Source organism: Sinohyriopsis cumingii, unplaced genomic scaffold (assembly GCF_028554795.1).
Source record: "Sinohyriopsis cumingii isolate HCF-2022 unplaced genomic scaffold, ASM2855479v2 utg000036l, whole genome shotgun sequence".
In the NCBI taxonomy this organism is placed as follows: domain Eukaryota; kingdom Metazoa; phylum Mollusca; class Bivalvia; order Unionida; family Unionidae; genus Sinohyriopsis; species Sinohyriopsis cumingii.
This window is the reverse complement of record NW_028315863.1, coordinates 1,383,435-1,400,547: the sequence shown is the minus strand read 5'-3', so window position 1 is coordinate 1,400,547 and position 17,113 is coordinate 1,383,435. Positions and strand designations below refer to the sequence as shown.

The window sequence follows — 17,113 nt, the reverse complement described above, 5'->3', positions numbered from 1 at the left end:
AAAAGATACATGCATACATACATACATACATACATACATACATACATACATACATACATCCATCCAGCCATACATACATACATACATACATACATACATACATATATACATATATACATACATACATACATACATACATACAACCATCCATCCAGCCATACATACATACATGCATACAACATACATACATACATACATACATACATACATACATACATACATACATACATACATACAATGTGGGTGTGTGAGAAAGCTTGCCGGTAGCTTCTCGTGGGTCGGTGGTTCTTTCTGGGGTTTTTCCGGATTCTTCCTCCACCATTAATACTGGCCACCATGTATAACCTATCTTGTGCTGAAAAATGGCGTTAAAAGCTACAACAACAACAACATACAAACATACATACATACATACATACATACATACATACATACATACATACATGCATATGTGTAACATTGAATAAGTTAAATAATAATTATTTTTAATATACCTTCATCACTTTCTAAGAATACTTTAGTCCTTTCTTCAACAACACTTTTGTTCGACAACGATGGTACTTTTATCTGTACAACACTTTTGTTTCCAATACCAAAGGTGGCCACGCCGTAAGCTGTGTCCAAATGAACATGAATGTAGTTCCACGCGTTGTATGACAGCTGTATGTCGGTAATAACAGTCTTACTGTAAAAGATATGCAACAAGAGATTTTAGTTCTTTCCACAAGTATCATCTTTCAGTCATCTAATACGTAGCGTTCTAACGGGGTCTGGGTGCGCCAGAGGTCTTGAGACGCCAAAACAACTGATAAAAAGTAATCCAAGAAAATCATTTACGAGGTCATCATGAACGCCCCGGGCTCCATTTACTCTTAGTACGCCATGGATTTCATATTACATTTATATAACAAAATCAGTTTTGTGATGATGATGCTCTGTAAAACTAAAACGTTTTAGGGTTGTATAGTACTTGCAGTGGGACCACTAAGGTGGCTTCAGTGGATAGAGTGTCCGCGTCGGATGCAGGAGGTCACAGTTTCGAACCCCGGCCTAGTCATACCAAAGATTTATAAAAATAGTGCTTAAGGTTGAGAGGTTAGTGTTCGGACTGTTCGGCATGGTGTCAGGATATTGTGTATTACCTTATGTGTTCCTACTCGTCAGAAAGGATGGTGAGATAAATATTGACCAGTGGACTGTCGGAATTGTTAAAACAATGAGAGCAATGAGTCGTGTGTGTGTGTGTTTGTGTGTGTGTGTGTGTGTGTGACTTGGATTTTAAACGTAACTTTAAAAAACAATTTCATTCATATCGCTACGATGTCTGCAGTGTAGAAGTTCATACTGATGTCTACCACTAGGCCATCATGCCGCAGACATATAGTATTACGTCCCACCCAGTTACATTATCCTGATACCAGACCGACCAGCCTCAACACTGACCTCTTAATGCTGAGCGCCAAGCGAGGCAGCTGCTTATACTCATTTTTATAAGTGTTTAGTATGTCTCGGCCGGGGTTCGAGCCCAGACCTTTCTCATCTGAGGTGGACGTTCTAACCAGTCAAGCCACTGGGGTGGTGATATATAGGAAAGGAAGGACATCGGCAACATTGCATTGAATGATCCATCCATCCAATAAGGTGCACGGTAGAATGAAAAACGAATTAATCTCAGTTCTGCTACTAAAGAAATAGATCAAATATTAATTATTAACTTTTCAGACGCTATCAGAAATGAAGTATTAAGTAATCAGACACTATCAGAAATGAAGTATTAAGTAATCAGACGCTATCAGAAATGAAGTATTAAGTAATCAGACGCTATCAGAAATGAGTAAATTGCTAAACTAAACTTAGATAAGCGACGGTGGCTGACACTGAAAAGGCAGTGGAACATATTTTGTTACGGTGAATCCATGTATTGTCCTGAATATTTTTTCCTTCTGATTTCCAAAAACAATTGCATTCAGTTTTATATATAGCTTTGATAAACCGTTGTGTTTTTATGTTGTTGGTTTTTGAAAACTAGATAATCTTTCTATATTTGTGCCACACAAAATTAAGTGAATTTCTAGTATGGCCGAATTATCATGCCTTAGAGTATATGAACCGACAAACGCTATGCTTCGTCAACATTTCTTCCATAAATGCTCTTACTTTGCGATTTCCACTGTCACATCTTCGTGTATCCTCAGTGATACCGAGGGATTCCGAGTTTGGTTGATTCTGATAGAAAACGTTTGATTATTATCCATTCTGAGCCAAAATGAGAGTGTATAGTTTTCTGGTTCTTTCGTCATTTCAGCAAGTACCACTGGTTCCATATTCCACCCGAAATGCACATCAAACTCTGAAAACAATTGTGTTGACACTTTTTAGAACACAATACCGTACTTCGATCTTGGATTTTATTACCCTGAGAGATTTAAATTAGGTCTTCAGTTGGGTTGAACTTGAATCTATTGTACGTCATTCTTAATATTAAAGCACAACGCTTAAGTTAAATGTGATATCGATTATCATAATACGATAAGCTTAGGTTAAACGTGATATCGATTATCATAATATGATAAGCTTAGGTTAAACGTGATATCGATTATCATAATAAGAACAAATATCCAGCGATCTGATACATACATACATACATACATACATACATACATACTAATTGATTACTTATGAGTAGTTACTTGTCAAAGTTGTGGAGAACCTTTACGCGCAAATCTCGGTACAGAATTTTCACAGAATTGTCTGTGTGTTTGTATGTCAAATATGAATCAATGAAATGCACATCAAACTCTGAAAACAACTGTGTTGACACTTTTTAGAACACAATACCGTACTTCGAACTTGGATTTTATTCCCCTGATAGATTTAAATTAGGTCTTCACTTGGTTTGAACTTGAATCTATTGTACGTCATTCTTATTATTATAGCACAACGCTTAGATTAAACGTGATATCGATTATCATAATACGATAATCTTAGCTTAAACGTGATATCGATAATCATAATACAATAAGCTTAGGTTAAACGTGATATCGATTATCATAATACGATAAGCTTAGGTTAAACGTGATATCGATTATCATAATACGATAAGCTTAGGTTAAACGTGATATCGATTATCATAATACTATAAACTTAGGTTAAACACGATATCGATTATCATAATACGATAAGCGTAGGTTAAACGTGATATCGTGACAATACGTCCAAGTTTTAGAGTATTAAATCTAAACCTCAAGTGATTTAATTAAAAACCCATACAAACAATCTGCAGAGATTTTTCTTTTAGTCAGGAGAATGATACGTTTGTTTGATTGGTTTCAAAGCTCTTACGTAGGCCTCAATGCAATTTTGTATTGGATCATCTTTGTCCAACACATTCATCCCATTAATCCTAGTCACACTAATTTTAATTATTTACATATGAATTATAGTAATTGTCATTATTCAAGCATGGACAATATATCATAGGTCACAGTATTTAAAAATTTTCAACATGCAGAGTAACAAATGTATGTATCATCTAAAACATCGAGAAGACTTCGACAAATAGCAATAGTGTATTTAAAAAAAAATATCATTTGTGTTCCCCTTATTCGTTAATCTTTTTCATTAAGAACAAATTTCCAGCGATCTGATACATACATACATACATACATACATACATACATACATACTAATTGATTACTTATAAGTAGTTACTTGTCAAAGATGTGGAGAACTTTTACGCGCAAATCTCGGTACAGAATTTTCAGAGAATTGTCTGTGTGTTTGTATGTCAAATATGAATCAATGATATCACTGTCTTAAAATGAATGTAGATTGCTCCTTCAGATTTAAAAATTAATGAGAGATGCAATCGAAGAAAACTGTTAAGACATGTAAGCCAGGAATTGTTGTATACCTACCCTGACAATCTATTTCGAAACGACTGCCAGAGAAGAGAGTTGTCGTTCCTGAGGGGCAAGCCAGACAACTGCGTGAACCATTCTCCGGTTGATAAAATCCACGTAGACATTGGGCACAAGGGGAAATTCCAGAGAATGAATAGCTGCCGGCGGTGCATATGTCTGTAAATAAGTAAAGAATTAAAACAATGTTATTGTCATTGAGAGAATTATACAGTGATTTATTTTTTATTAGGCAATACCAACTTTAGATACAACATTCCATATAAATCTACTTAATCAGAGGGCAAGAAATATAAGCATTATCATTATTAGTCCAAAAGAATAAGGTTGCGAGGCAAGTTCTGCTGGTATATATCAGGTGGATTATACTGCACAAAAGGAACAGAAAGTCCTATCATAGTGTTTTACTGGAGAATGATTGATAATAAGTAACATAATTGTTATCAATAACAATAAAAAGCATCAGCATAAAAGATTGAGAATATGAGTTCGTACTCTACGAGATTCGGAAAATGACACCCATCTCCTTGCCAGTAAGAACCGATCTCTATACCATCACCACTATGCACACATCACCAAAAGATGATGGTACGTAGTCGGCGGTATAGGAATCTGTGCGTAGCAAACACACACACACACAAACACACACACACACACACACACGCGCGCGCGCGCGCGAAATTAATTCTCTAAGTAGTTTTGGTACCTGGAACTATCCAAGGTTTTAAAATTCAGATCATAACAGTGTACTGTTTTATGGCATCGATGTTTGAAGCACTAAATGTGCGAGCATATCCCCCTGGCAATTTATTCTTGTAAAAGAATGTAAGCACTTTGAAAATTTGAAACCATGGGGTTCTACGTTTTAGAAGGCTATATCACTCTGAGGCAAGCAGAGTGAAGTATGTTGTCCCCTTACACGCCACGGTAATTGTACTGTTGGTAGGAACCAAACATGCATCATTCTGGGCACGACTCCAACGCTTCAGCTGTTGATCTATCGCGTCTATTCAATCAACATTCAATGTACGAAATACAATGATGATAACTTTCTTTCTGATGCTTGTGGACTTATTGTCAATTTAAAATTTAGACTGCATATGAATTTTGTTCTAATTCTTACAAACTGTTTCATTGTGTAAACTTCTGGTAATCTCTTGAAGATCGTTTTAAACAAACGCAAATTATTTCTTTCTCTCTCTCTTTCTTTCTCTTTCTCTCTCTCAGACAGACATTATATCCTCCACAAATGTATTCCTCTTTTATCAAATAATGTGAAAATACCATCTACCACGTATGACTTTTTTGTTTACACCAGTTTTGGAAATCAAACTTGGAAAGTTAAAACAATAAAACATGTAGCTAATATCTCTATCACACTGTGCAAAATTAAATGTCATGTTAATTAGTTACCATTAAGTTTCTGACTGCAGTTAAATAAACATAGGTTAAAACCCTAGCATAGCACTTAGAATCAGAATCAAGTTTAGAATGTTAACAATGAAAACAAAGACCGATGTACATGTTTATAGGATTAAATGATCATGTGTGGGCATTTATCGATGTGCAAATTTTACCTAATCACTCACAAAGTAAATGAAGTCAGAAGGACTTTATGTTAACTTTGTGAGTGATTAGGTAAAAATTTACACATCGATAAATACCCAACTATGGGAAGTTACATTGTTTTAACTTATAATGGACGAATTCATTGTGGGGTTCTTAAATTTTGATTGGAAATCACAGGGTGGGTCGTTTTGGCTTGTTGTTATTATTATTGGGGTCTAATGCGTTGATATTGATACAACTTCACATAAAATAACCCCGAAACAGGAAACCAAAAGTAGTCCGCAGAATTTATCGATGTGTAAAAATTCCAGACCAGTATCACAGGACAGTTGACATCCAATCAAATTGTAGAAAACGCGGTTAATTCATGCAAACTGAAATTATTATCACATAAATTCAAGAATAGTGAACTAAGTGTATGGCCAATATCAGCATCCTCACCTTTACAATCTGCAGATATTTTAGCCCCAGTTATAATCGTACTCGTACCGGCTGGGCAAGGAGTGCAGTCCCCTACTGTTTCATTTTCCTGATAAAACCCTATTGGGCATGGTTCGCAGCTTGCCGTATTGATATTGTAGTACTTCCCTGAGGAACACACCTCTGAAATAGTAAATTCATGCAGAAAGTTACATTAGAAAATCTCAAACGCCAGCCACCTTCTCTATCGGGTATGCTTTGTGTTTCAACAAGATGGTAATATATTAGTTACCTCAATAGTATTAACTACCCATTCTCAATAGTTTTAGTTTCTGAGTTGATATGTGTTGATATACAAATTCCTAAAATACGCTGCAATGCAGTTTGGACATTATATGAAACAAAAATGCACTCTTCACCTAGTTCTTCAGGAAATAATTTTTTTCCGCTCAGTGGATAATACTGTTCGAATAGCTATGCTTTCATTTACGTTCCACTTAATAGGTTCTACGATTTGAATAACGATACGTTTCGGTGCGTTCTTTAATGAATCTGCAAGCGGCAAAAGTTGAATTCTGGAATGATTTTAATTGATTTCGACTGATAACTCTGACTTCGTTTATCAAAGTGATCGATAGTGTCATTAAATAAAGTTAATTGTTTGTAATTATTTCCTATGCTAGAATAACGGGTCCATTTTTTTATGCAGTGTTCCAAAGCCTCTGTGTTGTAAAGTACTACTTGACATGCGAGAATGAACACTTTTCTATGGCTTAAAGAGGAAGTAAAAGGTTTATACAAAAGTTCTGGTCTAAGGGTGTACATTATCTGTAATCACATCATCTGAGAAGTTATCTTGTCTGTCAAGTCCTGTGATTTCTATATATAAAGAACTTTGAGTAATTGGGCGGATCGCCCAATTACTTGAAATATTCATCAGCTAGGGCCTTTGTATGATTTATAAACGTAGGAATGTAAGGGCAAGTTTCTTCAGTAAAATCAGTGTTATGAAACGACAGTATCATGCAAATGGAAGTACTTGCTAGGTACGATTCCATTTAGGATTTCAAATGAAGCCAACATGCTTCTACGCAAACAAACCTACAACAGCCACAAATGTATGACCAATCCATGCGATTGAAACGCCATTTGCTACTTTTTATTCTTCATACGTACCGCATTTTCCAGTCATCTGGTTTAGGATTCCATCTTCACAACCCGCAAGTTCGCCGAATTCGCTATATTGCAGAGAGCCTTCTCGAAGCTCCAATCCAGGTAAATTGTAATTTCCAGCTAAGATCGCTGTACTAATTCTACTTCCAACGGATTTGGCGATGTTATCATGCTGGTCTAATGCGTCAAAATAAGACATGTTTCCACGATTCCACGGAACTACAATTGAAAAAGCCACCGTCACGGCATTTTCAATCGCCCTGCGTTCTCTCAAAGTGTCATATTCGACGTCACCCTCCTCAATATTATCCCAGTCTGATCCCATATTTATTCTAGCGGATACACGCTTTGAGTGTCTGAAACTGGGTATCGCGAAGCGTCGTCTTCGTCGAGCGACCTGCCCGCACGTAACAGTCACATCATCCGCTTTGCATCCAGTATCTGGATTACATATTGTTATGTTGTAAGCCTGTTCAGTCTGGCGGGTGGCGTTTAAGAAATTCGCTTTTATTTCGTCCAAGGATATGTTGCACGTGTTTGTGAAGTAGAAGAGTTTACTGGGTAGTTGCATGAACTGTGGATAGCGGGTACCTTAAAAATAATCATTGTTATCATCATTATTGATCATGATAATGAAAGGACAACTTTGTTTCTTACACGATGTATCGCCATTAATGTCTGTGTATTTGAACGCAAATTCTTTATGAGAATCCACGCTTCTTTACTTGACTGAAAATGGCTTTTGACTATAAAGTTACATTATTTTCTTTTCAGTAGATTTCCATGTTGGTTTTGATTTGGGCTTTTGGTTATTTAAAAATTAATTTAAAGGTACAGGAAAACTGTGATACATTATTCGCCTCTGTCACACATATACGATTTAAACAAGGAAAATCCATCGGACCTTTCTACATGTTTATGTCATATGTAAAACATGAATGAAACATTTTCACTTTACATACATAAACACATGTAATTTCTATGCACGAGCTATCTATTGAGTAAATTTGCAGTGTACATTTTCCAGTGTCATATAGTACAAACGTTTATGTGCAATATTCATGACATAATCTACAACTCAGAATATGTGTTATATATAGCATATGTATCAGGCTGAACCCATGTGCTTGCATGTGTGGTTCACATATGGTTTATATGTAATCCAGTCATGCTTTAAATGTGTGGCAACTGTGACATTACATACGCATACTGTCACCCTTTTATTCCAATTTTTGTAGAGCCGCATCGGCCTCGAAGGTCCGTCTGTTCTTATGTCGGTCCATATGCTAGGTTAACTTTAACGTTTAAGTTTATAATCACGTATTATTTAAAAACCATTTTATCCTGTCTTTTCGCATTTCGAAATACAACTCACTATATGCCTTTCTTAATCTAGATACATGAATACCCCCCCCCAAAAAAAAATCAATGCTAGGGGAGACAACTACAGGCAGACCACGATTAGTCTCGATCCCTGCTTAGTATGCTCAATGCATACTGTCACCTTTTTATTCCAATTTTTGTAGAGCCCGCATCGGCCTAAGCAGGAAACTAGACTAGACCACGATCAGCTTGTTTTCATGGCCTGATAACCAGCCCTTATTATACTTCTTTCTAGATTTACAACAAAGATGTGTTGTTTCTTTTTAAAGCAAATGTAATAGCATTTACGTATGCAGTCAGGCACTGTGGCTGTCGGAACCCAGGTTCCACTGTCAGAGCATAGGAATATTCCTGAGAATTTGGTCTCAACATCGTAGCCTTTCATGCAGGACATCTGGCAGAACGGCCTGTTGTTTATCGTATCATGACACGCTATGGCTCCGTTTTTGGGAGGAAGCAGTTCAGGACACGTGATCACTTTTATGAAAAATAAAATCTTGTTATATCCTTATGAAAAAAACGTAGCAAAAAACTAATGTTAAATGATAACTTATAAAACTTTTTTCGGTCAATACTTGCATTTGTGTTATAAAGGATACAGTTTATCAATGCACTGTTTGTTTCAACAACAACAACAACAACGATAATAATAATTATAATGATAGCAATGTTATTCAATCACAAGGTGAGAAATATTTAATCTTTATCATTGCAAACGCTGACACGTATATTCTTTACTAAGTGTTATAATTAACGAGTCTTTCTTTATGACAATAACCTCATAAAAAATCTAGGACACAATACAATGACCAGGTTGTGTGTTAAAAAAGTCGAAAACAACATAGGCCTTGAACTCAAGCATCTGTACACAACCTATTTATAACTTATAAACAAGACCAACTGAATGTATGCCTTCTAGAAGCTTCTAAGGTCAAAGGGCCATGCCAAATATTTACGTTATCTTAAAGAACACTTTACAATTATGGACAAAAGTTATATATATGCATTTACCCTACTTTGCTAACTGCTTATATTGCGTACTTTTGACTGATTAATGTTCCTTTCTCGAGTACATGAGAGCGGTCATTTAAAACAGCTTTCTGGCTTAGGCTTGATATATTTATCGTATAGCGAGTGAATGACGTTCATGGGTCCTGGGCAAGATCTGAGTCAAGGTAAAGGACTTAAAGCAACCCCATATGGACAATATAAACGTGTCGTTGAGAGATAACATCAGAAATCGAAGGAACTGTCTTACCAACGCATTGAGGATCCGTGCCATTTAACGATTCCCACTTGCCGATACCGTGATCTGTTGAATTAGGTGTGGTTTCGCATGCAATGACTCTGGATCCATTTAATGGATAATTAAATTGGCACCTGTTTTCGCATACTCCACCCCAGCTATAACCGAAAGGACAGGAAAAAATAATGTACTTGTCTTGGAACTGACTTTCGGGTGTACCACACTGAATCTCTGCAATAAAGACGGCATAAGTAGTCACTCACCTCTGTCAGTCTGTCTGCCTGTCTGTCTGTCTGTCTCTCTCTCTCTCTCTCTCTCTATATATATATATATATATATATATATATGCATGTAGGTGTGTGTGTGCGCGTGTGTTTGGGTGTGTGTGTGCGCGTGTGTTTGTGTGTGTGTGTTTGTGTGTGTGCGCCACGCACGCTGGTTTCAACTAATTTGCTATGATGATAAAGCTAGCGTAAAAAAGTACGCTACTTTCAAGTTTATGTTATATTGTTATCTTGTTATATTTGTAAAAATGTACAGCCCAAGAATATTACAAATCCAACGAAGCAAAACTGCACATATTCTTCATGTGGTCATTGGGCTTTTTCATAGAAATTGATTACAGTGATATTATAACATCTTATACAAACATGACAAGAACAGACAAGTCAAATGCAAGGTGTTGACATAAGACAGAGAATAATTGCTATTAGGTGGCGCTTTTATTCACGTATTTATTGATGTCCTTACAGTGATTAACCATATATATATATATATATATATATATATATATATATATATATATATATATATATATATATATATATATATATATATATATATATATATATATCTTGTTGGGGGTGGCGAGGGGTATGAATGTCGTTGAGCATCAAACCTTTCTTCGGTACTACGTCGCGGATGTGATGGTGCGAATAGGGACTAGTTTTAATCCTTATAAACCCTAAACTTTTTTGTAATACCTTTCACCTCGATATTGACCGAACAGAAGGGAGAGACGTTTCCACTTGGGTCTGTAGCATAGTAACGGGAAGAATAAATCCCAATAGAAATGGTGGTGTTTACAAGTGGACCATCCACCTGTGTGATTGTTACAGTCTCGTTAGAGGAATCAGTGGCTGTAGGTAACGGCCATGTAACGAACGTTGATTTCCGACCCTTGTCAGCATAGTATGTTTGCATTCCTGGGCACGTGATCATTGGTGGCTCTTTGTCTGCAAAAGCAAAAGGAGCATAAAACACATTTCTTTACATAAAGCCATCCTTTATATATTTAAAGTAAAAATACATTGAGATAATTCGAATACAGCTTTTATTTCATCCAAGGCCAAATTAAGATTAATACTAGTAACTGTGTTTGAATTACATTCATCAAACAATTGTTTTTGTAAGGCATATTTCCAACGATAAGACACGGTGCAAGGATGAACTTCAGCTAGGACCTTAAATAAATAATGTTACTGGCACAAAAGTACTATTTGAAAAATGCCAAAGTAGTATACTTTTTGTCAGCGAAAGTATGATTAACTAGTGTTCGTTTTGTAGATAACACCAATATGAAGTAGAGACAACTTTTACAGAGCTTAGCTTATCAAATAAGCCAGCTAAAAATTTAATTTACTATCGTGAAACCTATGCATGAACTTTTCCAGAAGAAACTAGGCGCTACAATGGTCGATTTGAATCGACTTGCACCGTACCAACTGTAAACACCATAAGGATGATTTTAATGAAAAATGATTAAATTTTTGAAGAAAGATATGTGCAACAAGCATTAGAAATTTATGTTCTCTTCAAATTATGTTACGTTCGGTTAAGTGAAGGCATGCCTTCATAAAATGTATTAAATTCACCTGATGTTTGAAAATTAATATATTCATTTATTTGCCCGTCAATGAGAAGGCAGTCAGAAAATGTATATTATTTATCTTTTCTGGTTACAGCTACGTTTTTGAAAAGTATGTACGTATGTATGTATGTATGTATGTATGTATATATGCATGTATGTATGTATGTATGTGTGTGTGTGTGTGTGTGTGTGTGTGTGTGTGTGTGTGTACTTGAGCGAATTACATATGTATGTAAGAATATACGTACATGGTTGAATTTGTGCCAACATTATAGCAGTGAATGCAACGTCGGTTGACATGTATTTATCACGCTATTATTGTAGAGATGAAGGCTTCCTTTGAGTGCCACTGGACTTCGTTGTTGCAAAAAATGATTAGAATGCGAGGAATGGCAAATATACTAGTGTCGAAGCACCACGATTGCCTCTTATTTACTCTTCCTCTTTTCTATGTACTATACATCTCTATAATGTTCTCCTCTTCAAACGAGAAATTTCAGAGCCAATAACTTCTTTAAGTTCAGAACGAAACAAAAGAACGGACAGTTCACCAGTTTGTGTGATGGAGCGGTAGGTACCAAAAACCAATATTCTCTTGACCAAGCTGAAGCATTAATGCAGTTCTCTCAAAATCAAATCTGTATAGTCATTTTTATTTATAGATAATCCCAATTTGTTAATATGAAAATGGTTTAGAAAATCGAATGCATTCTTTCAAGGGAGATCCTAATGTATAAATTAGCCAAGCAAGACTTTTAAATCTATTTAATTATTTCTTTCTATGTTAATATTTATTTTACGAAATGAGAACATTGAATTGGTCCCTGTTATTCATTAAAGAAGCAGATTGATTGCATCATAGCATTGAATGATATATCACATCAACCTTGAGTTTATCTCTTTCTGTCCCGCTGTCTCCTATTTTTGTCCTCTACACTTTAATTTCAACATAAAGACATGCTTTAGATATTAACGTTAGTATTGCATTATTTAGAATTTGTGTTGCATACAGCTTTGTATCAAGTATACTTAAGTAAGACAGGGGACACTGGATTATGCTGAGATCATTTATGGGCCGATCCCAGTGCCAGTGTAATCAAGAAGCATTACAACGTTGAATCTGACAATCTCCTATTATTTACAAGATAAAACTGAATTGATGTGGATTTGTCCATTTACGTGTTTATTGGCTTATTCGTTGGATGCAAACCAGATTAATAGTGTCCTTCGAAATACAGCACTGTCACTGTTTATTGTACCATTCAAACTACAGCGCAGTACAGACTTTAATAAAACACGGATTGCTATAAACTTATGCTAAGCCCGCAGTCTGTAGCTTGTAAATTGTAGTTCAAGATAATAATCATTTGTAAACAACACGTTCACTTAAGTTTGAGCTCACGGCCTAACCTTCTTTAAGGATTTTGAATGTCCTGGAAGTGAACTTGTTTATAATTTGGTCCAACATTCCACTGGAGAAAAAAAATGCGTTTTCCAGAAATTACATTGTGGGTAAGGTCAAGTGAAATTAGTATATATATGACTTATTAAACATTTATTCCTTCCTGTTTAATATCAACCTTTGTGAATCTGTGATCAGAGAGTTCACATATATATCTTTAAGAATTATTTATACAAATTATTCATTGCAATTACAAAGTGCTCCTAGGTGGGACTAAATCATTACTTTGGGATGATTGAAAACTCTTTACAAGACGTTCTCGATTATATCATTGTGACAAATCAGGACAATCAAGTATATTGGAATTCATTCGAAAGATTCTGTACTTTTGGAATTAATCTCGGACATTTAGGATTATTTGCAATTTAATTCACAATAATGTAACTGTCGTTTAAATTTTCACTTCTTGTTCTAGCGAACTAAATTGTTTTATTTTGTGTTATTTTGATTTTAAATTTTATTTGACTGTTGGTTTCACTTTCTTTCTGTTACACAGTTTAAGACCACCTAGTCGTAACATATTTAACATATCATAGTTGCTATATGTGTTTATCTTTCATAGGTTTTGTAAACTTCTATATTAATCTTGCAGTTTTAGTGTTTTTGTCTTACTGTGTCTATTGCAGGTGCACCATACAGGTTGAGCATATTTTCAACCGTAAAAACGGCTTAACCGCAAGTAGTATTAACAACGACTCAACCTTTCGGAGACATTGGGACATACGTCTTATGAATGGGTTTGCGGTTCATTCAGGTGTATCAGCTACAAAATTTGGTGAAAGTACGTACATATTTATTCGAACAAATTATGGCTATGCAAAAACCCCTACTATCCCTAAACGAGTTCTAGTGCAAATATGTATAATTATGTGTTACATACGAATGCTTCTGTTATCGTAGTATCTGATAACCACACTTGTTCCTCTGAGCCACAACTCTACGATTCATATTTCCTACCAATCTTACCTTTGCAGACTGCCTTCTTGCTAACCGTCCATTGTGCAGCGGTATTACACTGGATGACAAAGCCTTCCACCAGTGTGTACCCCTGGTTGCACTTGGGATAGCACGCCGTCGGATAGGAATACGACGATTGCTCCGTACATTCATATGCCCCGCTAGCTATGGGTGGAGGAGGCTGGCACCGTACAGCTGTAACAAATTAAAATCATAAGAAACCATTACATCCTATCTAACCTAGCTAAGGTATGAAGCGGTATGTAAATCATCGTTCATATCATGTGTGGTAACTAAATGGCAGCGGGTAAGTAAAAGAAAACAAGTTCTATCGATATTGACAGTTCTACGGTTTTCCAATCTGATTGTAAAACATTTCATATTGATATTACAGTTGTGTTTTCTTTTCCTTCATCAAAGATCTTAACTTAAATTGTTATATATCTAACCGCACCGGCAACGATGATTCTACGCACCGGCAACGATGATTCTACACACTGGCAACGAAGATTCTACGCACCGACAACGAAGATTCTACGCACTGGCAACGATAATGATATACAGTAGCAACGACAGCTCTACATTCCGTCGATATTAATTCTACGCAAAGGCAAATAATAATTCTACGCACTGCCAACAATAATTATACTCAACCGCAACGATAATTCTGCGCAATGGCATCGAAACACTTGGCTGAACTCTCTGCTTCTCTCTTATAAAGCATTGATAGTTCTGCTGGTGGTAATAGCTAATCGGAATGTTTAAAAGATTCTTAGTGTGAGCACTGAATAATAATAATAATAATAATAATAATAATAATAATAATATTATTGTTATTATTATTATTATTATTATTATTATAAAGTCCTGTTGTTAAAAGGTAGACCGAGTTATTACAAAAATAAATATCCCTTGTGATATTTATTTACATATGTAGAAACACATCTATCAAATGCTGATGGAAAACAAGTATCAAACACAATAAGTATTAAGCATTAGTGTACAGAGAGTATCGTGCACACAAATGTAAAAGACTGTGGCTTTTTTCTTTCACACACACAGGTAAATATCATGAGAAGCGTTAATATAATATATGCATATACTTATATAAAATCAATTTTGCCTTAATTTGTCATACAGTTCATGTTTGTGATAAGAAATAATAAAGTTATTGGATGATACTGAGCGTGGTATTGCTATACCACTATCTATGTTAGTATTATTCGTCCATTTACAAAACACATCATTTGTTGAGCATATAAACATTAAACACCCTTGAACATAAATATAGCCTTTCTTTAACGCATTCATTCATAAATGGCATGCCATTCCAATTTTTTATATATTGTCGGTTGTTATCAGCGTAATAGTAATTGCCCCTAGCATAGATCCTTGACATTTTCCACAAGGTACACCTTTTCCTTCAGGTGTGTCAGGTTCATGGTAACATCTGGTGTATTTCCTTTAAAAAAGTACTTGAGAAAATTTAAAGAGCTATTACTGAGATTGTTTACTGGAATCATGATGAAGTAAGTCTATATCTTTCCCAAATTCACCAAATAAAAGTCTTATTGGGTGTACATTACCTAAGGCCTCGTCCAATTGTTTAGTTATTCTAGCAAGAGATGAAGGCATGAACTCTACGTCAAGAAAGCTCGTTCGAGAATCACAAAAAGGTATCTGCAGAACTCTTCATAAGACACAAAGGAATGAAACAGGTCTAACAAATTGCATCTCTCAAGAGGGTCAGATTTATGCAAATTTTCTATTTGGATAGACATTGATTAGACTTAAAACACTACGAATACATATATAAACTACGCTTTTTGAACTGAAAGAAACTGCTATCCGCAACAGTCATGAAGTAAGCACATACGAATTGTGTTACTTATAACTTTCGTAGATACCTTAGTATGTTACCGTCAGTTACGAAAGACATTTATTAAAAAGTATCATCGGGTATTTGTTCCTTCGCAAAGGAATTGAATCAGTATAATTATAATTGGTTATTTATTTTCAGCAATGCCAGTAGGAACGTTATGGAACGCCCTACTGATATCTTCATTTTTATGAATACAAGTACTACCTTTCTTGGGGCGCCGAGAGGGCGAGTGGTCAAAAGAGCTCTCTGTCACGGATCTATGCCATCTCACCTCTGTCTGCGTGGGTTCGAGTCTAGGATTCTGCTTATGTGGGTATGTGAGAAAGTTTGCCAGTAGCTACTCGTGGGTCGTTGGTTCTTTCCGGGGTTTTCCCGGGTTCTTCCTCCACCATTAATACTGGCCGCCATGTAAAGCTTGCCAGTAGCTACTCGTGGGTCGTCGGTTCTTTCCGGAGTATTCCCGGGATCTTCCTCGACCATTAGTACTGGCTGCCATGTATCGTGTGCTGAAAAATGGCGTTAAACCCTAGAACAACAACAACATTTCTTAAGATTCTATAGCTTTTAGATGTGAATTTTAGAAACAACCTTTCCCAGTTTCTAGTTCCTTTGAAAGTTCAAAATGTGTCCTGGTTGCTGTTAATATTCGTGAACCAGTTGTTGCTAATGCGATTTGTTTGTTCAGATTAATGCCTCGTACAATATCATTCTTCTTTTGGTTTTCTTGGTTAATACGCACAAGGACGTGACGTTTAGCACGTGGTTTGATGGATTCTAATGATCTGAGTGTAAGCTGTGTTTGCTGATTATATATTCAGCTAGGTGATCTTTTCAAAGGAATACTCCCATCATTTACATCTAAAGTGACTAAGTTGAAGTAATCTAATTAACATCATCAAATATTCATTTAATATCCATGGACTACTTTGAACTGTTTTTTAATTGAAAACATGTCTAAAGCTATAGCATGCTGAAATGATTGGAGTGTGAAACCATTTATCACGCATATTTTAAATGTAGGACAATGGTCACTCATGCCGATGGAAGTGTACACCAATAAAAGTTACATAACTCGAAGACTTCAAATAAATATGGTCAAATATAATTTAGCGTTTTACCGAGACATCTCTGTTTCACTTGCATAGCAAATCATTCGCAATGAAGCAACATAATAATTGTTACTTTTACTCTAGTTAATGCTGCTAAATAGAGAACAAAATACATTTTGTTC

The 17,113-nt window shown here is 35.7% G+C and overlaps 1 protein-coding gene across 2 annotated transcripts in view; it reads right to left on the bottom strand.

Annotated features, from left to right (window-relative positions):
* The window catches only part of LOC149775017 (uncharacterized), a 75,324-nt gene that overhangs the window by 25,179 nt on the left and 33,032 nt on the right, over positions 1-17,113 (bottom strand). For both annotated transcript variants that reach the window (XM_089944538.1, XM_089944539.1), the window contains exons 8-16: positions 14,010-14,195; positions 10,695-10,946; positions 9,724-9,942; positions 8,754-8,942; positions 7,086-7,673; positions 5,931-6,092; positions 3,918-4,079; positions 2,158-2,350; positions 495-685 (exon numbers count right to left, since the gene is read on the bottom strand). In XM_089944538.1, coding sequence (XP_089800664.1) covers positions 495-685; positions 2,158-2,350; positions 3,918-4,079; positions 5,931-6,092; positions 7,086-7,673; positions 8,754-8,942; positions 9,724-9,942; positions 10,695-10,946; positions 14,010-14,195 — 2,142 coding nt within the window. The remainder of the gene's footprint in view (positions 1-494; positions 686-2,157; positions 2,351-3,917; positions 4,080-5,930; positions 6,093-7,085; positions 7,674-8,753; positions 8,943-9,723; positions 9,943-10,694; positions 10,947-14,009; positions 14,196-17,113) is intronic.